Raw genomic sequence first — 23,853 nt, forward strand, 5'->3', positions numbered from 1 at the left:
CAGCAGGAATCCAAGATCAAGTCCAAATGGAAGAATGTCACAGACATTAACTTGGGGCATGTAGATTTGGAAGAATTCAGAAAGAGAATGTACGGGCTTGATGGATACCTGCCGACACCCATTGCTTGTCGGATGATGAGAAATGGCATCATCTAGGCAGCTGGATTTCCTCCGGCTAAAGAATGTGCTAAGCTGATAGTTGAATGTGCTATCCACTACAACGCACAATCAAGAGAGATCATTGCACTTGATGGAAGAGTTTTAGCTAATCTTTCAAAGTTAGCCATTCAAGATACATTTGGAATACTAGTCTACAATAAAACCTCCTACAAGACCAAAGAAGATACCCAAAGGATCTATGATAACCAATCTGAACTCTGTGCGGCAAATATTAACAAGTCATGGTTGGAAAAGAAAAGACCGTAGGGAAAAGTGCCAAAGTATATGTTGCATCTATACTTCAAAGAAGAATATGGTGATATCATCCTACTACTAAATAGGGTAATGGGCAGCCCTTAGGGTACACCATTCAAGACATGGATGTACTACTGTATAGATGAAATTACCTCGGGAGTCAAAATGTTCAATTGGTCCTGCATAATTAGCAACAATCTTCATGAACAACTGATAAATTTGGAGAAGACAAAGTCATTCTACATGAGCTCCTACATTATCTACTCATTGACCAGAAATTTTAGATATTCTGGATTGATCTGCAGGGGAGTGGTTGGCAATGGAGAAAATGAATTTAAGTCTTATGACTGTTATCCTCAGCTACAACTTAAGGAGAAAACCCACTTCAAGCGAGTGAATGATGCATTCTTGATGTACATCACAATTACATTACAAGGAGGAAGGTTATCTCTTGAACCAAAAGTTTAATCAGCAAGTATGTATCCTGGTTTATCCAGTTTCCGAAACTTATATACATAAGAGCTCAAGGTTTTGAAGGTCGTCCTTACCAACTTCCGATCTATCCAACCAACAGGATGGTCCTACGTGAAGTTCTCAGACAACTTGAAACATATCAAAGCTTCAAAAGAATAAGGCAGAAGGCAACAATTACCTTTCCATTCTTTATTGGAAATATGGAGGAGTCTTGTCTGACAGCACAGGTAGCTGAAAGTGTCAGGCTAGAGATGCAGTGGTATCCCTTTACATTCTACTGGTCTAGAGTTAACTATGATCCTCACAACAATATTTGATCAGTGAATGGAGAAAGATTCAAACATAGAGTGGGCATAGAGGATTTTTGGGCAAATGTTGCAAATGAATTTGACATCAGGAAAAGACTATGTTCCAAATTGCCAGTAACCTTGATCAGAATGACTGAACCTTTCCTTGTACTGGATCAGCTAGAAGATGATGCAAAATATATTCAACCTGGCTTTGATGAGCATGCACCTCTTTCTCCTATCAAATGGTCAGAACCAGAGCGTGCAGACTTGACTACCTTGATGCTGCTAGTTATGAAATATTCCAGGTGGTGGGTTGATCAGCAGTGTCATAGATTAAGACGGAGAAATATAATCTTGACTTATGACCTGATGGGTGAAGCAGAAGGATATTCTTCAAATGAGGAAGCAACTCAAAGTGCCAGACCAATTGAAAGTGCTAAAAGGAAAGGAAAGACAGTTGTGAATGAAGGGCCTGCTCAGAAGAAACAAAGGCTAGAACCATCTCGTTTTGCCGTGTCAGCAAACATCAATGATATATTGGCCATTGATAAGTCATTGGCAGAGATGGAAATTCCTTCCCTAGTACATGAAGAAAACGTAGAGTCAATCCATCAAGAAGATGAACACCATCCATCTCCTACTGGCACAGAAGTATTGGAATCAGACAATGAAATGGATGTTGAGGAAGGTGAATTTCAAGAAGGAATGATTTCCGCCCTTCTGGATATCATGTGTGAGAAAGGCATTTAGGAAATGGAAGGCATTGAGCAGCCCACTATTTCAGAATAGTTAAAAGAAAGATTGAAAGTAAAAACACAAGAAATAGAAATTCAAGAAGAGGATGATATGATAGATTTTTTGGCCAGATTAGAACAGGTTGCCACAAAGAAGCCAGCTAGAAGGTTTTCCACCATCCAAAGAGATGAAGCCAGTTGTAGGACAATGCAAATTGTTGTGCCAAAAGTGCACAAGGCGAAGGGAGATATTGGTCCCCATGAATATGTAGTCACTGTGATCAGCTTAGGACCAACTACCAAGAAGCAGGAAGCTGAAGACTTGGATAATTCAGTTGCTTCCATGAAGGAAAGAGTGGACAAGGAAGTAGAAAAGAAGGAATATAAGAAAGAAGTTGAGCGCCTGAGAGAATACATTCAGCACTTGACTAAGCCACTTAAATAAGCCAATCCAGAGGCTCCTCCACTCTTGAATCCACAAGAAATAGTTAGAAGTTCTGAGGAAGAAGCAGTAACAGCCAGAGAGACCAATTCAGGGATGGAAAGCACACGTAAAGAGGCAGCTGCAATTGTGGGAAGGTTAGCATTAACATATGAACAAACCTCTTCTTTACTCTCTAGGATTGCAAGCATGGCAGAAGCATGGGCAGACCTTCAAGACATCCAAGAAAGAATTATTCCATGCCTTAGAGAATTGAAAGGAGTTTCAAAACAAGAAGTAATTGATGGAAATGTAATAGAATCAAGAGCTGCATATGACTTCAACAGTTGGCATTGGACATTGGTCACACGCAGTGAAGGCAGATGCTGACAGAGCTGAAGAACAGATAAAAGAAATTCAAGACCAAGTTTACCTTGTAGCTGCAAAAGTTCTTGAAAATGAAACTATCCGAGAGAAGGATATGAAGTTAGAAAATCTAAAGACCAAGACACGAGATCTTCACCATTGGACCAATCCTGAGGCAGAATCTAGCTAAGGCATCGAACCTCCTGTCCATCGGAGGTGCTTTCCAAAAACATGAATTAGATTGGGAAATCACTTTTGTTGTATGTATAGATGATTTGGAAGAATTAGAATTCAGAGTCAGCGTGTTGCCACATGTCACAATGGAAGAGGTTGATCAAATTGTGTCCAAGTTCATTGAACTTTTTGCCTCTCAACAGGAGAAGGGGGTGCAATCCTAAAAAATAGCACCTTGTGCCATTTGTCTTGTGTGCATTGGATATTGATTTTATTTTGGGAAACTCTAATTAGGGTTAGGTTGTCTTAATTTCGACTGTTGATCTTAGATTACCTTTCATTTGTTTTCAGAAACTGTATATAAACTCATTCTCTCATTTCATTTCAGTGTGGAGAGATTTATGAAATTGTTGCGTAGAGCTACTTGGATAATAAAAAGTTCACTATCAGTATTGTTTTGAAATCTTATTTGTTATCAAGTGGTTGCATGGTTGCATATTTTCTTCAACACTTAGAATAGATTTGCTTTAAGTAATTTGCTTTGCAATTGTTAGATGAATGAAGGATTGATAGTTTAGATTGGTGAAATTTTGCTCATACTTTTGTTGGATGGATGATTTTCATTCAATGTGTAAAGTTAGCCCGAGCTTTTGATGTGGATGCTTAACTTCTACTTTGAGTAATATTGTTTAATTGTTGGTATTATTCATAAGTGTGAAAATCTTAAGCACAACCCTAGAATATTGCACCCGCTTTGCATAGTTGTCCAAGTGTGGCGAAACAAAGTGTCGTTACTAGTTTCACCCAGTCTTTACCATCTCTTGAGTTCATAAGAATAGCTTAGCAGTAGTTAGAATTCCTAAACCCTTATCCTTTTTTATCCTTTTTTTTTAAATCCCAAATAAGAAAATCCAAAAACAAAGAGCATTTATTGAAAAATTCACTTAAGTTCAACTTGTGAATGATACCAATTGATAAGCGTAAGTCCCCCTTGTATTTCAGCACACATTACCCAAGAAGCTATCCACATAAAGCCGCTCGTTCGCACATATAGACCTTGGAGTCGTCTTGTGGTCTTTCTCGCAATCTTGGCACAAGTAGTGATTTTGTTCAAGAGAGGATAGAGTATCCTTGGATATTTTATTCTAATGTTAGGTATATGATAAAACGTACACTAACAAGTTTCCTAACACTTCAACTCTCATTCTAGGAATCATGGTTATACCTTCTCTCAAGGTCGAGGACTAGCACTCATCTACAATGCAATCTAGAGTGTAAGCTCATTTTACTGATTTCTCCCTGTAACCAACAATTATTTGCCCTTGGGTGTTAGGAGAGGCTCTAGAGGGAACTAATTACCTTAATGATTCTTTAGCCTAACCCCCTTAGCCCTAAACACTCCCCAATGAGCATTTTCAGATCCTACATTGGTATTCCCACATGATACATGGTAATGTTGTTAGCTCTTCGAATGCATGCCAAGGTACAAATGCTTGATGGTATTTGCTTCTAATCTTGGTTGCTAGCTTTGATTTTCATCAACTTCCATGTCATTGGTAGGTTATAACTTTTCTCAAGGTCAAAGACCCTCTAATACACATTCACAATGCAAGCGTTGAGACACTATGATAGATGGTAATGTTGTTGGCTCTTTGAGTGCATGCCAAGGTACAAAGTTACAAACACTTTATAGTATTTGCTTCAGCTCGTGGTTGCTAGCTTGGATTTTCATCAGCTCCCTAGTCATTGATAGGTCCTTCCTCCACACAACTATTTGTACTTGAATTTGTTTCAGGGTTATCATGTTAGGTTTATGCCAACTTGTCTATTCCATTGTTTCTTGGTTTCTTTTGTTTATTTATTTTTTCTGAGTCTAGAGTACTTTTTGCCCTAGTACTTTGCTATTGCAACAATTGTGCATTCCACTCCTATGGGCCTATTAAAGGTCATTTGCGGACATTTAAATTTTTTCTTTCTCTTTCTATAGGACAAGTGTGAATTGTCTTTGGAAAGGAGTAATGAATCAGTAAAAAGCAACAAGTGATTACATACGTTAATCAAGATAAAACTTACATAAAGAGGAATTCTTAAGGTAAAGTGGAAAAGTTCGCAAGGAGGCTCATACACTAAGTGTGGCAACAAGACTGGGACTAAAAAAATCACCTTTATCTGTCTTATACCATGAACATAATGCTTAACTATTGTTTTTGGTGAAGTTCACCAGAGACAAAGAGCCTGAAATAAACTTGAATTTTTCCCATGCAGAGTTGCTCAAGATATTGTGTGGAATCTTGAATTATGTAGGATAACATGGGAACATATTCTTTCACCAACCTTAGTAGTTCATTGGCCAGAAAGCAATTGCACATTGTAACTACTTCCTACTAAAGTTATGTGATAAAAACTTATCAAGATTTTTTATATTTGTTTTATTGTTTTTCTTTTTTGGTTTGAAATATGTATTTATCTAAAAGTTCTTTATCAGGAGGTTTTAATGATCATTACTGTGTGAATGCTGATTTGTGGCAGTATAGCCATTTGTTCTTCCCCCTCCAATGCAGAGCACATATATTATAAACTCTTCTCTTACGGTGCACATATTGTGGTTCAGATATTGGACAATTGAACAACAACTGACACACCATACAATCAATGGTTGCAATTTGAGACCTGGTGATCTGCTAGGATCTGGAACCATAAGTGGACCAGTAAGTTATGATTTCTTTAAAATTTTAAATAGGTAAATATTAGCAGAATTATAGAGGTAAACAACGGACATCGCATTGCAATTCAGGACTCAAATTTACAACCTTGTGGATACAGGTTATAACTGGCTTTGCATGTGAATTATTTATTACAGCTCTATTGTGGCTTACCATTCTTTTAGTGAAATGTATTTATCTAAGATTCTTGGATGTACAGGAACCTGAAAGTTTTGGCTCTCTATTAGAGCTATCATGGGATGGCAAGAAGCAAGTGAAGCTCGAAAATGACATATCTCGAACATTTATTCAGGATGGTGATGAGGTCATTCTATCTGCATGTTGTCAGGTAGCATAAGATATCATTAGCCAATTTTTGTTTTTTCAAATATGTTGTTGCCAATTGTTGTGGCTAATCTTACTGCAATTTTCTTCAAATCAAAATTTTAGATAGTGACAACTCTTGCTGTAAAAGTTTATTTCTTTATAGATTTAATTTTAATAAATGTTGACATTGAAATATTTGTTTGTTATGTAGCTTTTGATGATAAGCAAAACATCAGTTTTTTTTAGTTGTGTTATACTTGTTACATTGATTTGTAAATATAATTTTTACTTGGTTCTATACAAATTGCCCCATTCGTATCCCTTTTGGTCCATTCAAATACCTCTACCATGAACTCGACTAGATCAATCCTTTTTCTGTTAGATGGCACATATTATAACAGTACTGTGTGGTCGTTCATAGATATTTTTATATTACTATGTAAACCAACTCGCAAGAACCATTGGGCATCAGGCATACTTGGAAGACTGAACAAACTATTTAATGGCTTTAGAATTAACTGCTATCATTTCATTCATGCATTTGATCACACATAAATAGTAAAGAGAAGATGCATATAAATGAGATGCCACCAAATTAAATTGAATGAAGTCAGAACAGACAGACCTCAGACAATTTTTTACTGTAACAAATAACACATATATGCCATAAACCACTTCTCTGCATTTTAAACAAATGAAGCAGAGATTTGGCATTAGGATTCGCCTGCAATTCAAATCTACTGAATCAACTGATGGAATGAGATTATTAAGTTGAGCACGGCTTGCAGATATGCTTGATCCTGAATGTATAAAGACTGCTATGTAAATAGGCATACCTCCAATAAAGACCTTGCTTAGGTTGTCCACGTGACGTGATTCAGTTTCACATTCTGAAAATAAGTCTCTTCTGATTCTTCCTTTTCACCATATAGGTATTGGAAGACAATAAATAACCATCACTTGGGCCTTGGACCAGTTAGCAAAATGGTGAGAATTATACAGTTCCTTCACACAGTAGAGCTTCAACTTCTCCCTCTTCCTAGTTGGATCTTCTATCAACCAAGGATATGGGAAACCAGAGTAACTACTAAATTTTCTTTTCTTAAAATATATAAATTTTTGGTGAGCTCCATACAGAATCATTGTAATTGAAATGCTATGTTTTAACTTTCGGGTGCATACTAGCTCCATCAACTAGGTGTTGTCCAACTACAATTATCGACCACATCCACAGTGCACGGCATTTAGTACATTAACCTAAGGCATTTTTCAATTATACTGCCCACATGGCAAGAGTAGTTGCAAACTTGGTGCTAGTGGCGACATTCTAGCTGTGGTCTTACCTTGCATCGGAGGTCCCTTGGGGTTGACAGGTGTGAGGAGATTCAACACAACATGCCCAATAAGTGATACTGACTGAGCACTTTGGTTACCTAACCTTCCTTGGGCCAACCCCATTTCACAACTGACAAACTCCTTTTTTGGGTATGCTAATGCAAAACTATTATCCTTTAACCTTCATAATCCTTTTGTAATTTGGAGTCTTTCCTGGGTTAGAGATATCAAATATAATGACTACTGTGTAATCACTCACTGGTAATTGTGAGCTGAGCTGTGACTTTGTGTGTTTCTCTCTTTGCCAGGGTAACCTGGAAAAGCAAATAAGTTAGTAGACAAATTGGGTGCTCAAATAAGCCTTGGGCCTTTTTGGTGCTCAAATTGTATCTTGCAGTTCTAGTAGACAGACTTAAAGATCTGAACCTGAGGACTAAAGGTCAGATCAGAGTCTCAGATAGACAAGCTATGAGTCATGATTAAATTGTAGACAATGTGTGCAAAATGACAACAGAAAATTCTTCTAGACTTCTTGCTTTGCTATGCTGATGAGGTTATTCCTAGAGATCTTAGAGGACAATTAAAGAGAAATCAGAACAAATGGGCACACAGCTTACCACACCCTTTGCATACGGCTACCTCAAAGATTTGTCACTAGGCACCTCTTATATTGGTTTACTAGTCTTGTACCTGACATGTCCTATCAGCAGCAACTAAGGATGTAGAACCAATTTTTATATCATCAAATGCAAATCATTTACAATATCTTACTTCATTACAACCTATGAAGACCTAGAAATTCATCTTTCTCTAAATATAATTAACAAGTTTAGTCTCCCAAGATATATCGATGAGTTTACACAGAGTGGATAGATACTAACTTACACTAATCTACATAGAACATTGGATGATATTCAATATAAAGCATGATCAATCATCCATTTGTGACCAATGCACTCCATTAGAAAATAGAGTCAAGAACCCAAAAAATGTGGAAAATATTTATGCAAATCTTATCAGGTAAATGGAATCCTATCAATCTAGCTACAAATTCATCCAAAATGAAAAAATTCAATGAAATCCAAATACATCAACTGCAGTAGAATTTCTTAAGACCATAAATGATCCATAATATCCTCTGTGTGGGTTTGGAAAAACGTGTTCACAATAACTTACAAACATCCTGTCAACATTTGATGCTAAAAGGTAAAGACTAATCAGAAACTTACAAGAGGTTTGTAAATGTGTCCCAAGAAGCATGATAAAATACCTGCTCCTAGAAATGCTGCAATATGGCATATCTGCCTCCAGTGAGTGGTATTTACTTGCAACTCCTTCGCTAGACTTCACCCAAATCTGCCCCACATCCTTTCTTAGTTCTGAGATAACTCATTTGATTACCCTAGAATACACTATAGGCTGCCCTGTACACAAAATGGCCAAAAGAATCGAGAAAATATGCATAGCAAGAACTCCCATTTAACCAATCATTCCTGCTAAGCTCTTCTACACAACTGACATTTGCTGCAATCTGCACCATTGTATGCAGTCATTTCATTAATTTGTTGCAACAACCTATTAAATCCACCATAGACCATGTTGTATACTTAATCAAGCCTCCTGTATTGTAGGACATTCCTTTGGATTGGATCCTTTTCAGAATAAAGGAGAAAACCCTTCTCAAATCTACATACATCATACTTGCTACAACCTAATTCCATTTGAGACCTGATGCCAATTGAATAGATGGAAGGTGTTGTCGGGAATAATCATTATGTTATGTTGTCGTATTATGCTATGTTGTCGTCGGTAATTATGGGTTACGGCAGTCAGTTAGTCGACGGTTGGTCGCACCCCTTCGGGTATTATATATTGCATACCTTTCCTTCGAAGTGGGATCATGATAGTTGTATTTGGGTGTGATGTTATATATTCCCATTACTTGATGTACATGGATTGTTGAATTAATACAAGGACTAGTTCTTTAATATATTCCCATTATGTTCTGTGCATTTACTTTCTACATTTAATCGTTTACCCATATGTGGCAAACACCTGGCACCGTTGCCTAGACATACTCGGGAAAGGAAGGAGCCTACCCATTGGAGAGATTAACCCAGAGGCCGACGACGCACAAACGGAGCTCTACGACGAAGAAGACACTGCAACAAGGGAATTTTCAATCTTTCTTCAGGCGGCTATCGAGACCTACATCCGAAGAGAGGCCACGGAGGCTGAAGTCCCAACAAGTGTCGTGTGGACCGCACTGGAAGTTAGCCCCGCAGCGAATCGGCTGATGAACCACCTCCCCCGGTTGCTTGCACGGGGATCATTGGCACATCAAACCCGCCTAGAGGAGATTGCCCGTGAGGAGCGACGCCAATAGGTACTCCGACAGTACGAAGAAAACAATCGTCGTTGGGAAGCAGAGCGTGATGGCAAGAGGCAAAGGGGAAATTGAACCCTGAATCTTCGGGAGGAATAAAGCAATACTGTAATAATCCCAACACAATGTTGGCATAAATTGTGGCCGAAAGGGAAAATAATAAAAGTTTTTTTTTGTGTACATGATGTGTGCTTGCCATGTACGGAAGTGATTTATGCCCAATATGCTAAATAAGGACAAAAATAAAAAGATTCAAAGTGACGAATGGGAAGTGGCACAAAGAGCGTTGAATCTCAGATAGCAAATTGAATGAAGGTGTAGGCTAAGGGATCTTGCCGAGGGACGACTAACCGAGGGGTTTGCAATAAGGGAACCCAGGAGGTGTCACGGAGGTTGCGGAGGCAAAGATAGACGGATAGAATTACACTCTCTACCTTGTCGTAGGGTTGCCCAAAGGGAACCTAAAAGGAGTCACAGAGGGTGCCGAAGGAGATTTCTACGTGTCGCCAGAACACCGTAGGGTGAGAAGCCACGAAGAATTTTTGGAAGAAACAAGGCTATGGAGAAATCTGGTCGAAGAGACCCGGGATCAGTTCAGGACCACCGAAGGAAGCGAACAGCAGACGAGGGTAAGAACGGAGGAGAGGGCAACCGTATGACCGTAGGTGCGGAGGAGGCACAGGCACACGGCAGACAGGACCCCCTCTTGGGACCCATCACACCAAGCACGCGGGTACAAAACACCGTACCCCCAGTCACTCAAACAGGAAACACCACCGGTGCGGGGGGGAGTGGCGCGGGTGCACGACAGACACAGCCACCTCTGGGGACACGACCCCCATCAATGGCCAATAGGCAGAAGCTGTCGAAATTCACCGGCGATAGGAAGGAGGACCTCGTAAGGCACTGCAGAACCTGCGAAATCATATGGACAGCCAATGGTGTCATGAACCAGGACAAATGGACGAGGCAATTTCCAGCAACATTATGGGGAGTTGCCATCGACTGGTACTTGGACATTGATAAAACTGCAGTGGCCACCTGGGACACGCTGCGGAAAGCCTTCGAGGAGGAGTTCCGCCTACTCCGGGATGATAATGAAATAGTGGCAGAGATATACAGTACGAAACAAGGACAAAAGGAATCAGTTCGTGCCTACGGAAGGCACCTAAAGGAACTGTTGGGGAAAATGGAGAGTCAACTAGCGGATGGGTTGAAAAAGAGATGGTTCGTGGAGGGACTGAAACACTCCCTCCGGAAGAACATGAAAATTGTTCCACCAACCTCGTACGAAGATGAATATAATAGAGTAATGGATCTCGAGAGCGAGACCAAGACATCTAAGAAGAAAAAGAAGAAGGATAGCTCGTCCGAGGATGATGACTCTTCCGAGGGAAGCACCAACGATGGCGAGTCCGGCAAAAAGGTGCAAGCCCTGCAGAAGGACATGCTGAGGATGATGAAAGAGCTGAAGGTTATGAAGGGAGGTCCAAGCAAGACTGACGAAGGGGAGCTTTGGTACACGGAATGTAAGATGGATGGCCACATGAAAGGCTCCTGCCCAAAGAAGGCCTATTGTGATATATGCCAGTTGATGGGGCATCCCACCAGGGAATGCCCCTACAACATGAAAACACAAAACCAACAAGTATTGCTTACGCAAGAACAACCAACTACATCGGGCGGTACCAGCAGCTCCCAGGCAACCAACAATGCAACATCAGGAGGCTACCGAGATAACCGGTGGGGAGGACGAAACAACAATAGCAATACAAGGAGCCGGATCCAATACGACTCCAAAGGCCGACCGATGATACAATGCAAAGCGTGCAGCCAATGGGGGCACGCTGCCTGAGACTGCCCGAAGGGAGAAGCCACACAATATTTGTGCAAATGGTGCTCAATATCGAGGAAACCAAAGAAGAGGAAGTGTTGGCCGTAACCTGTGCCCAAGCCAAACAAGCAACATGCCCAAACCCGGAGACGGAGAAGCGAAGGGTACGAGAAGAAATACAGAGAATATTGGAAGGGAGACACTCGTGTGAGTGACACCACTGCACACCAGTTCTCGAAGGAAGAACCCATCAAGTATCAAGAGGTAAAATTGAAGGAGACAAACCTCGGTGACGTAGATAATCCCAAGATCATTCGTGTCGACAACGATTGGAACCCTGTGTGGAAGGCCACAGCCTTCAAAATCTTTATTCTTCTTCTTCTTCTTATGTACGAGAAGGAGACCGTGGTCCCTGTAGAATTTATGGTTCCAGGTCTTCGGATGGCCATTGAAAATAGACTTGCCATCAACAGGTCCAAATTGAAACCCTACCACGAGAAGCGCGCAGGGGACCCGAGAGGCAGGAGACTCTCAAGCGAGGCAAAGAAGGATGAAGGGCGATCCCAAAGGCACGGGACTTGAGCCTAAGACTCTCTGGACAATTAGATTAGGAAAAAAAAAAAATTTAAAAATAAAAATGAAAAAAAAAATATATATATTTTTGAAAGTGGTGGTGGGACCATCGTACGCTGGGACCCCGTGCTGTGGAAACACCACGGGTAGACCACTGTGCGGTGGGACACCGTCGACGGAGGTCACCGGCGGTGGAATACCACCGTAGGCTTGAAGGAGCACGGTGGCGATTTAAAAAAAGGGTGAAAGGAAAAATACCATGGCACGGCAGGGATAAACGATGGTGATGGCACGTGAAAAAAAAACCGACCAAATTGAAAAATCATTCGATGGAGTCTGGAGCCAGGACGTTGAAAAAATTAGAGTGGAGAAGAAGATTTTTGGCATCTTAAAATATCACAAAAATGATGTGCGCCATGGACTTCTGTGTGGTTCTGAAGGTTGTAAATTGGTGTTGGCAGCGGGGACCCCGCCCTGTACTGCGACAGGGAGCACACCTGGGGTGCTGCCCCCGGACCCCGCGAGGGCACTGCCCCCAGACCCCCAATTTATTTTTGAGCTACAATACACTTTTGAGTTGGGCGAAGGGCATCAGAGAAGTCACGGTAAGTGTTGGGGTTGTTCCATACGGGGAAGCCATATAGCCATAGAGAAAGACGGATTTGGAGGTTGCGAACAAACAGAGTTCGAAGGAAGGCATTGCAAGAACGCGAAGTCGTATGGCACCAAGGAGTTATTCAATTCAGTTATCAGCCTTTGGGGAGTGTGATGGAGGATTTGAGGCGTCTCCTAGCCTTTGTGCCAGAGGGTTGTGGCCACTTCCAGGCATGAATGGTACGCTTTGAGGAACTCAGAGTATGTATCTGTTGGACGTGAGGTTGCCTTGGTGGATGCACAGAGGGCTCGGGAGGAGGAGCTGACCACCAGGTTGGGGGCAGTAGTAGCGTGAGACTTAGCTCAGCGTACCCAGAAGTTGGATGCCGAGAGGGCAACACGGGTGGCTATCGAGGACAAATTGGCTAGGGAGACAATATCATTTGAGTAGCAGTTGGTGGAGGCTGAGACTGAAAAGCGTGTTTTGCAGACAAGTTTGGTTTAGGCATAGGAGGACTGTGATGTCAAGGAAAAAAAAGAACTCCTTGCGGAAGCAATAATGGTGAAATCCACACTTGAGCATCAGATGGTAGCAGAAAAGGGTTTTCAGGCGAGGACACAGCGGGTGTACGTTCTGCGCGCACGACTGACACCAGCATCATCATCAGCCCTACCACCTGCTACTTCAGGGACGCCCCCTCAGCCCCCTTCTTCTATACCTTGATTTTGTTTAGTGTATGAACCTCATCTCTATTTTGTATTAAGTCGTCCGGAGGTGACTTCTTTTCTTCGGGGGGATGATGTGTCGGGAATAATCATTATGTTATGTTGTCGTCGGTAATTATGGGTTACGGCAGTCAGTTAGTCTTCCTGAAGGGCAGTTGGTCGCACCCCTTTGGGTATTATATATTGCATACCTTTCCTTCGAAGTGGGATCATGATAGTCGTATCTGGGTGTGATGTTATATATTCCCATTACTTGATGTACATGGACTGTTGAATTAATACAATGACTGGTTCTTTAATATATTCCCATTATGTTTTGTGCATTTACTTTCTGCATTTAATCGTTTACCCGTATGTGGCAAACAGAAGGTAGCCCATATTCATGAGTCATTTCACTCATTGGTTTCCTAAAACAATGAGATTTTTGCCTGTTTTCCATTAACACTCTTAGCTACCACATCTTGAGCAGCAACACAACATCCCATCCTTGCAACACCATCACTTGTCCCATTTGCAATTAATGTTCTTGGCAATTCTTTTGGTAGATTTCATTAGGACTCAATCTGACAGTGCCAAATTTTGCCAAGTCCCAGCTCCTTTGAAGTTGGAACCTTAAACTTTGCATTGCGATTGTTAATGTTTTCTGTGCATTGGCAATTGTTTTTTTTTTCTTTAATTCCATCCTAATATGTTGTTAGCCACATTAAATGGTGTATTTTTTGCAGTACCAAAAATTTGTACTGGCCATCCTTCCTAATGGTGTCTCTCAGTTCCAAGCGGAATCTTCAAGCAAGGTTGTTAACCTAGAACATTGTGAGGAACAAAGAAATGAGGTGGGAAATTTAGACAGCTAAAACTCTCCGTAGTGGAGAGATGCCAAATCCATGGGCCAAGAAGAGAATTTCTAGATGATTCAAGGGTGGCTGTGGAATTCATCACTGATGCAACCACTTCCCTTGTCCGCATCCTTTTTATTGTTCTTTTCCTCATAACTAGAAAGAAGGGAATTCAGGTCTCTTCACTTTTTCCTGTGCTTTAGCTACACAACTAGACATCCGAGTTAATACTTGCAAGGTGGTATTTCAATCAATTTATACCTCCTCTCATATTAAACCTGCAATAATTGCAGGTCACCGTGCCCTTGATTTTCACCCTCTGTGCCATGGTTCAATTGCAGGTCATTTTTGCCACAGCCTTGCATGGCACACTATAGATTATGAATGTTGAAAAAAAAGAAAGTAAAATTCAGCAGCATAACAGCAGGGTTTTATTTTTATTTTTTTAAATTGAAATTTTTGAAAGAAAATATCTAAAAAATTAGAAGATTAAATAAACAATTAGAGTAGCATGGGTTGGAAATAAAAGAAATTTTCAGTAGCATAATTGCAGGGCTTGACATTGAAAGAAGAATAGAAAAAGGGTAAATACCTTTATGAATGCACTCAAAGCATTAATTAAATCTTCAAACTCCACCTCTGATCAGTCAGCAATCAATTTCCTTTGCTGTGTTTGCACCTGTTGAAGATTATAATGAGGAAAAAATAACATTTTTTCGAATTTTGGCACATTTGTTTTTTGTCAGGTGAGTTTCTGCAAGAAAACTCCAAAACTTTGAAGTAAATCTGCAAGTTACATGCACTGACCCAGACTGCAAGTTACTTGCAGAGCAGAAAAGCTCTTGAGTTTGGCAAGAACTTGCCAAGTTTGCAAGCTACGGTGTTGATATTTCGTTTCTTGGGAATCAGGGCTGCAAGAAACTCTCAAAATAACAGATCCTGTAGAAATGGAAAACTAAGTTATTGCATTAGGCTTCAGATTATGCTTAGAGTTATTTTTATCAACTGACCATGGCTAATTAGATTCTAGAAGGACCAAAAGTTTTATGAAGCTATGGACAATAGGTTGCAATCCATTTCAGAGACACCTTCCACTATGTTATTTTGGGTGGGGTCCTTAACATTCCTTAAGATCTTGGGCACCAGTCTATCTTTGATGAAGTCAGAAATATGCTTGATTCTCATTTGCTGATTTCCTAACTGAAGAACGAAGCATGGTCAATCTAAGCTATACAAGGATTTGTATAGATCTTCCTTGTTGCTTGATGAAATCATTACTAGTCTCAATCAGACATGAACTGATGGATTATGCCTTGAAGCTGCAGATTGTTTCCAGAATCTTTTTTTTTTTTTAATATAGATCCTGCTTTGAATACAAGCATCTTAGACATTCTTCCACCCAATATCCAAATATTAAAAAACCTGAAAAGACCAATGAGGATAAAGGACAAAAGAAAATGTGAAAGTTGGAACAAGCCCTATAAGGAGACAAGAATCTAACAAAACTGGTTGATCAGGTCCTCTCTTTGCCTTTGAACTGCATCTTTAACCATCTTATAATGCCCAAAGGGACTTTTGTAATTGCACTTTCCTTTTCCTCTATATGAGATGATTTGAAACAGGAAATGCAATTTGTAAAACCATGTGCATTGAGATGAAAAATTTTGCAACCTGAACTTGTTTGCAAGATGTACAATTGCAGGAATAAGAACACTGATACAACTGATTCAAATCCCAACAGCAATCCATTGTACAACACGCTAAATTACTTATAACGTCCTATATAACAGGACTATTTGCAGTAATACCTATAAAGAACAATTAGAGTACTTAGACAAAAATAACAGTCACAAACTTGTTCTTGTGCAGATTTGCAGATAATAACGTCATTGATATATTGAAACAAGGTTGGAACTATAACACAGAAGTGCATGGTTAATTAATATGAACCTTGTGTACAAAAATCTATTACAATACATGTGAAAACTGAAAATGAAACTAAAATACAACTCTAGGAACTTGAGATCAAACCCTTCAGAGCTCTTATGATACACCATTATGAAATTCCATGTCTGAAGGAGGTTGAAGGTCACTGGGGAAGATGGCTTTTTTGGCTCTTCAGCACTGGCGCTAACTGTGTTGAGCATTGGTTATATTACTTAGTAAGTGAATAATATTTGTTATTGTTAGCTGCAGGTAAGTGGTTGTTGGGATGGTTCACAGGAATCAACTGAAGAAGGCTTTGTCATAATGCAGTTAATTCCCACTTATTTGATAATTTATGACTATTATTATTGCATTCATTTTATAGATTTTTTTTCCATGCGTGTTATCTGATCGTACAAGTGGTATTAGAGCCTTAACAATGACTAGCTTGTGAGAGTGATGAAGGGGCAGAGGCATACATGAGATACATAAGTATTGTTTATATTTTATAATTCTTTAGTTTTTTCTTCTCTCAATAAATGAGACATGTATATCATGTGAAACCTTCTTAAACTGTGAGTTGGTGTTGTTGGTTGGAAGACTTTATGTATTGGTTTTATTCCCTTTCAGTGCTCACATGAAGCAAAGAAAGAGGGGTTGTCCTCAATCATGAAGCTTCCATGTGAAGCTTTGTGTGTAGTTGCATCGTTTGCTATGAAAAGATGTAATGAATGCACAAGTGTGTGAAGGATAATTTGCAATAAGAATGCCCTAGAGAAGTTCATATAATACCTAACACAAAATGGAGCAGATCTAAAATCAGAGAAGGTTTGGGTGAAAGCTTGTCTTTTATATTAGCAAATAAAGTTTAATCTTCTTCAATTCGTTGCTTGGTAACTTCGGTTTGGACCCAAATAATGTATTTTTTACATTGTTTTGAGCTTTGACACTGGATATGATGCATTTTTTGAGTTGATATCTATTCCCCAAAGTCTCATGCTTCAAATATAGTTGAAATTAAGTTACAGTATCATCAGAGTTTACAAGTAAAGTAACATGTACCTAATGATTTCTAGAGACTTATGACATCTTTGGTAAAGGTAGATTTTATTGATTGATAAAAAAAACTGTGTTTTGCCGATCCACTCACACACAAGCTACTCTCTGGCTACATTTGCTCACCCATAGTCCACAATGCACACCCAAGTAGCAAACAACATGCTACCAGTTAAGCAAGATGGTTTAGAAAATTAAATAGCACCAGCTATCTATGCCTTTTGCACATTGTACGGATTTATGGAGTAAGCAAAGGTCTTGCATCTTCTCTTTAATTTTTATTTTTCTGTTTATGCCATCTCTCTTTATAAAATGCAGTGGTGCTTATATGGCTAAATATGGCTAAGCATGATATATCTTAGCGTGGGTGTAAAATATTTTTGATAAGACATTTAAGTAGAAGGTAAAATGTTAAAGTCCCTGATGCAGATAAGGATCGAGTGCCCAGTGAGAGGCAGCCAATCCTAGCAGCTTAATACATAATACACCAAATCAAACCACAAAGGCAGAACGAGAGTAACCATAACTCAGATAACATAAATAAGAATTCAATTTATGACTTACAAATACATCATCAATGTTAATTCAGAAAATTAAACTTCCAATTACTTAGTCTATCCTACAAATTTCCGCAGGGCAATTGTGATTCTTTACTCCTGCAACCTCTGTTTGTATGCCTGTTACCTGTGTGACCCACATACAGATGTTTTTATAGGAAGAAGTCACTAGAATTGGTAAGCTGCTTGGTGATCTAAACGGGGGTTGGAAGACCCACCAGGATGATGGATGCTTATTCTTATCTCAATTTAGCTATTTACTCAGGAATGAGGTAAAATACTTGAGTAGCATTTTTTATGGGAGTTGTTTGTCAAGTTCAGTGTGTTGTATTTTTAACTTTATAGTGTTCGGTGTATTTAATTTTGGTTTTCAGTGTTTGAGCTATGATGAAGACTGAAGGTGGTGTGCGATTGTGAATGTTATCATTTTTCCCTCACTACTGTTGAGGGGAGGTTGAAAATTTTGTATCAATAAACACTGGCATGTGTTGCTCACAGAGGAAGGTGGAGCAAAGTTGTCTAGTGATCTCAGATGGAGTTGGACCCAATGATTACAGGTACCTGTGTTGATTAGTGAGACAGGTGTGCTTGAGAGGCACATATGTTGTTTACACCACATGCAGGGTATATATAGTCAAAAGCATGTTGAATGAATGATAACTCAACATGATTGTGTCAGTGTTAGAGGCACAAGTGGACCATTGCTAGTTGTTGAATTGTAGACTAACCATCAGATAATCCAGATCATTTGGCTTTCCTCTTTTTCAAGGGCGACTTTGTTGGATTTTATGGTCCTTATAATTCAAAAGTCGTTTGTTGTAAGTGTAGTATTGTGTGAGTGTGTTAAACTGACTTAGACTTAGACATAGGTTATAATATTATATTATGACCTAATGCTCATGTTTTTGTAATGTTGCTTAGGTTAGTAAGTTTGGAGTTAATAGTTGTTATTGTTATGTATGTGTAAGTAGTCATTGGGGTGGTTCACAAGAATCAGTTGAAGATAGCTTTATAAAAAATCCTTTTGTAATAATGCAATTAAATTTGCACTTATTTTAGTGTAGAGTTTTTCTTTACTGTGTATTATCTTATCCTACACTATTTTTTGTTTTACAATTGTTTTGTTTAACATGTATATGTTATGGTAACTCTGTCCCTCCTTCGGGGCTCTTCTAACATTGTGGTGGTCATTTTTTTCCAGCACAACTACATTGCAAAAAAACAAATTACCACTACCACCATTCAAGAAATTGTTGTTTGATCAGCATGGCTTCTTCCTGAATTCGAATACCTAACTAATAATTATTTATCAGTTAATATTCACACATGAAAGCAGTTTCCTGCAAAATGAGTTCCTGGTCCAAATTGCCCCTCATTTGGCAGTTTGTTGACCTATACAAATAATTTTTGGCCATAAATATCTATTATGCAGCTCCCCAGGGCTACTTTCTTGACAACATTTTGGGCACTACCTCCCAAAGGTGGTGAAATTTTACTGTCTTTAACCACTCTTACTTTTCCAAACTGAACTACCTTTTGATATTTTAAAAACTGAAACTTTATATTAGTGGGTGTGCTACAATGTTTATGCAGATTACAGGGCTTTATATGGACATAACTTGAGTTATGTCTTAAACATGCTTGGGAATTACTTAATGATCAGCTACTGCTATTTTAAAGCAGATGGCCGGCCTCAGAAATAAAAACCAGCATGTGCCTTCGATTCTGGGAAAATTCACCAAAACCAGATTAAATAAATTATGGTTTGCTTCCATTTAGCAGCCCAAATGAACATATAGCGTCAAAGTGACATAGAATAACCCAGAGTTGAGTGTTACTTGAAGTTGGCATAGTCAATATAAACATTCAATATTTATTAGATTACTGAAACACATTCAATAAAGAAAGCCAAAGGGTTATGCGTGGTCAGTTGATATGATTTGAGTCAAGATGCTACCATTAGAATGATGTCAATTTCTTCTTAACTGTTTAATGACAAATTTCTCTGTGATAATGAAAAATTGAACAATCAAATGAGAGAAGGAAACTTGAATGGCTATTTCTGCTATGGTCTAGGTGCCTCTTGGCCAGCATGAATACAGAATATCCGTTTCTTAATAATGTCCTTTTGGACCCCTTCTATCTCAATATGATCATGTTCTACCAGGGGTTGTGCACAATGACCAAGTAGCTTCAACATCTGCGTAGGGGCTATTTATGCTTACTCTTGACTTTTTAAAAATCTTTGTATTACTACTGTGTTCTCTTCTCTAACAATGGTTCCTTAGGCTTATTAATGTGTGGTTAGAAATGATTATTAAACCATAGTTAATGATATCATAAAGAAGCATAATACCTGCATTTGACATGCTGGCTTCTATTTGTGATCATATATACCAATTAATAAAAACCGAAGATTTAGAAGGCTTCTTGATTTTAAAAATAAGTTCAATATTATTTGCTAACATTGTTTGTTAATTTGCAGGGAGAGGGGTATAAGGTGGGATTTGGTGCATGCTCTGGAAAAATTCTTCCGTCAATTTCTTGATTAGTGAAGTATGTTTTTTCTTTGCTGTCTAATTTGTAGCACATCTTTAAGATCTTTTAAAGATTTTCTAGTGAGTATTTTATAATTAATAATGATTTGCGTGTGTTCTGCAGGAATTTGACTATGACAATTATCGTTAGAAAAAAAAGCAGATTGTATAAGAAATGTCTACTTTTGCACTTTGTTTTGATGGTTCATGTATAATTGACCGTCATTCTGCTGCTTAGTAGTATCCTCTTCCTTTGAATTCCAGTTGCTTCAGTGCCCTTGTCATAAAGTTGCAGTTATTATCAAGGTCGTCCATGAGTTTGCTCCCTTAGAGCGACAATTAGTTTGTTGAACATTCAATTCTGATCCATCACTGACCTTCCTCGTGATAGGATGCATTATCACTGTTGATTTTTTATTTCAAAGCAAATACTTCCATATTTGAATGCCAACATAAATCTTTTGCAATATTTGAGTGTTATCTATAATATATATAGACAATCAAATAAAAACAGTAGATGCATTTTATTTTCAGTAAATCATAAAGATCGATATTGCCCAAAGGATTAAAATTTAAAATCTAAATGTTATTTCTTATCATATGATGATCTATAAATTGTCCACTTGAAAGGTATTTGCAAATTGCAATAATAGATTATAGAAGTTATATCAAAACCGAAATATGAATATGCAATAAGGATAAAGTCGGAATAATTTTGGAAGCTTATAAATCAAAGAGATCATCTTTTAAGAACATGAGGCTATGGATCAGTGTCCATGGAGGTGTTAACAAAACTTGTGGATTTGGGATATCTCTAATTTTAGATGTGCAAAGTAAACATGGATTTTTGCATTAAATATATTAAAGGAGCAGTTACAAAATGCAGGTAGAGGTTTCTGCAAAAGAAGCACGGACTTAACATTATATATAAAAAAGGAGCAGTTACAAACTACAGATAAAAAAATCTGCTTCTGATGACATTTTAATAGTTATGATGTGTTGGCATTTGTGCAAAGCTTGATGACATGATGATATTGTATGTTGTCATTGGTGTCAATATGCTGAAGAGTGAACTGGAATATTAAAGTAATCAAATTGGCAAGACAACTGGTAAGTTGAAATGTGAACCGGTATCGAGCTTTCATTTGCTATGACTACCCATTGGTAGTCTCAGCTTTAGAGTTTTCGGTTGATGCATTTTAAGTTTGTGTGATTCAACCGACGACATTTTGTGATGGGCTTACATTGAGATGAAGATCAGATTGTGTTGCCACATCAGCGTTGTGCGCGTGAGGAATTTATTTGAAGATCTTGCATGAAGAAGATTGATCCTATCTACCTCGGGAATGTGCGAAGTCTCTATAAACGGTGGAGAGCGCGTGATGGGTTATCAGCTTCCAGAAGCGGCATAGAACGAACGATAGAGAACGTCTTGAGATTTTTTCAAGACTGTTTTATTCAATGCAATGTGTCTGAACGATCAGGATTGGACCGACTGTATTGATAACCTAAATGTTTAGGGTTTAGCGTTTATGCTACCGACCTATCTGTTTCCTATAAGGTCGATGATGATTTGCATTGTGAAGTTGTTGGCAAATGTTATGTGTGTATCCAAGTGAAGAGATACTTGATTCTTGCCAGATCGGAGAAGTGTGTTGATACCTGTAGAGTGTGATTGCAAAAGCAAATGGGCTAAAGTGGATCTGCCTTGGAATCAATTCAATGAGTTCTTCAAATCCTCTTGCGAGGTAACTTTTGATAGGGTTCTAACCTTTAACCGGGTATTTAGCCATCCCTTAACCGGGTGATCCCTAGCAAAACCTATTGTAAAGTTCTTAACCGAATTAGGCTCTTAACAGAGCGGACTTCATAAGAGTTCAAAGAACAACTTGTGGGTATTCATCCCCACCATGGTTTTTCTCAGTTGGGTTTCCACGTGAAAAATCAGTGTGTAGTGTGTCATGTGTGATTCCTTTTCATATGATGATTAGTATTTTCTGTTAAGTGGTAATGCATGTTGAACCAGTGGTCTTTATATTTTTGATGTATTACCTATTTATGCATATGGGTGAAGTGGAAAAGAGATATTAGGTGTGGTGAAGATCTAAGTGTTAACTGGTTTATGTCTTTCACAATCATTATGTGTTTTACCGGTAGTACCTTGTTTTAGATCGGTGATACTGTTTACCAGTTAGTTCAATTTTTGTAGTTACAAAATTAAAAAAGTAAGCAATTTGTTTGGTTGTAATTAGGAATAAAACTTTTAAGTTATTGTTATGTCATTTTGTTAGCCAATCGCTAGATAGTATATATTGCCACGTAAGGGAATGCCGACAATAATGTTGATTGTTACTTCCATGTTCTGTAGATAATTGAAACTATTATCATATTTTTGTACTTATTTATGGGGAGTAAACATTTTGGCATCGTTGCCAATTCGAATTCCAGAGATCAATATGGTGGTAGGCCGAAACCACTAATGGGCCGACCATTTCAACAACAGTTAATAGTCATTGAAGGTGATACACACAAGGAGCCCACGCAAGCGGAAGCAAGGGATGATCAACTGACAGTACGTGCAAAAGGAAGCTCGGGAGAGAGCGGTCCCCGAGGGCACGATACGTGAGGAACTCACAGTAAATTCTGTAGTGTTTGATCTTCTGGGGAGCTTTCCTAGACTACTGCCATGAAACCTCATTAAACGGCAAGAGCAAAGGGAAGAAACCAATCGGGAACGTCATCGGCAACAAATCCTGCAGCAGTATGAATAAAGGAGTCGTAGGGAAGAGGAAGAGAGGGCTACGAGCAGATGTTGTACCCCCCACAATTAATAACCCAAGGTCCCAACAAGGACCGACAACGTACTGGCACCAACAGAGAGTTAGGTGAGGGGTCCGTACGGATATCCCTACGGATTAGAGAACCAAACGAACAAAGACGTTGGCTACGAGAGATTGTCGAAGGGTCGGAGAGTCCAGAAAGGCGAAGCAAGAGTCAAAGCCATAGTCGGGAGAGACAGACTCGGTGTACACGGAACGAGTTGGTAGGAGTTGTTGGGACCCTACCACTGTCAAACGTAGCGGAGGACGATCTCGTCAACTAGGTCACTCACTCTACGTCTAGTGAAGAGTTTGGAACTCAGTCCAAGAGCAATCCATTAGAGCACTCTGATCGCGACGAAGGGGTCGTACGGGACTTGCAGGGTGAGGTCACCGAACTCTTGGAGATAACCTGTATCGAATTGGAAATCTATTGCTCGGGGAAGACTCAAAAATAGGAGGTTCAGACCCAAAAACCCCAAGAAAGAGGGAATATATGAGTGAGGGTGACCAAAGTGCGGAGGACGCGGGTGGACACGTAGAAGGCTCATGGACGGAGCAATACAGTTCGATCCGGTCGAATGCATATGGTACCTTCCAAACATACAATACATTCCAGGCGATACATAATGATAATATGATGAAATTATAAAGGTCTGGTCAACTATTGAGAGGGGGGGGTGAATCAGTAGATAGAAAATAAACTAAACTTTCACCAAACAAACTTTCAACTCTTAATCAACTCATAAAGTATATCGGTTTAGACACTCAG

General features: G+C 39.1%; 1 protein-coding gene across 1 annotated transcript in view; it reads left to right on the forward strand.

Annotated features, from left to right (window-relative positions):
* LOC131049616 (fumarylacetoacetase) overlaps nt 1-20,731 on the forward strand; it is a 109,620-nt gene extending 88,889 nt beyond the window's left edge. Inside the window, exons 12-15 of the mRNA XM_057983671.2 lie at nt 5,485-5,581; nt 5,796-5,924; nt 20,211-20,281; nt 20,387-20,731. Coding sequence (XP_057839654.2) covers nt 5,485-5,581; nt 5,796-5,924; nt 20,211-20,273 — 289 coding nt within the window. The 3' untranslated portion in view covers nt 20,274-20,281; nt 20,387-20,731. The remainder of the gene's footprint in view (nt 1-5,484; nt 5,582-5,795; nt 5,925-20,210; nt 20,282-20,386) is intronic.
* Nucleotides 20,732-23,853: the final 3,122 nt, after the last annotated feature.

Source organism: Cryptomeria japonica, chromosome 10, assembly GCF_030272615.1.
Source record: "Cryptomeria japonica chromosome 10, Sugi_1.0, whole genome shotgun sequence".
Classification (NCBI taxonomy): domain Eukaryota; kingdom Viridiplantae; phylum Streptophyta; class Pinopsida; order Cupressales; family Cupressaceae; genus Cryptomeria; species Cryptomeria japonica.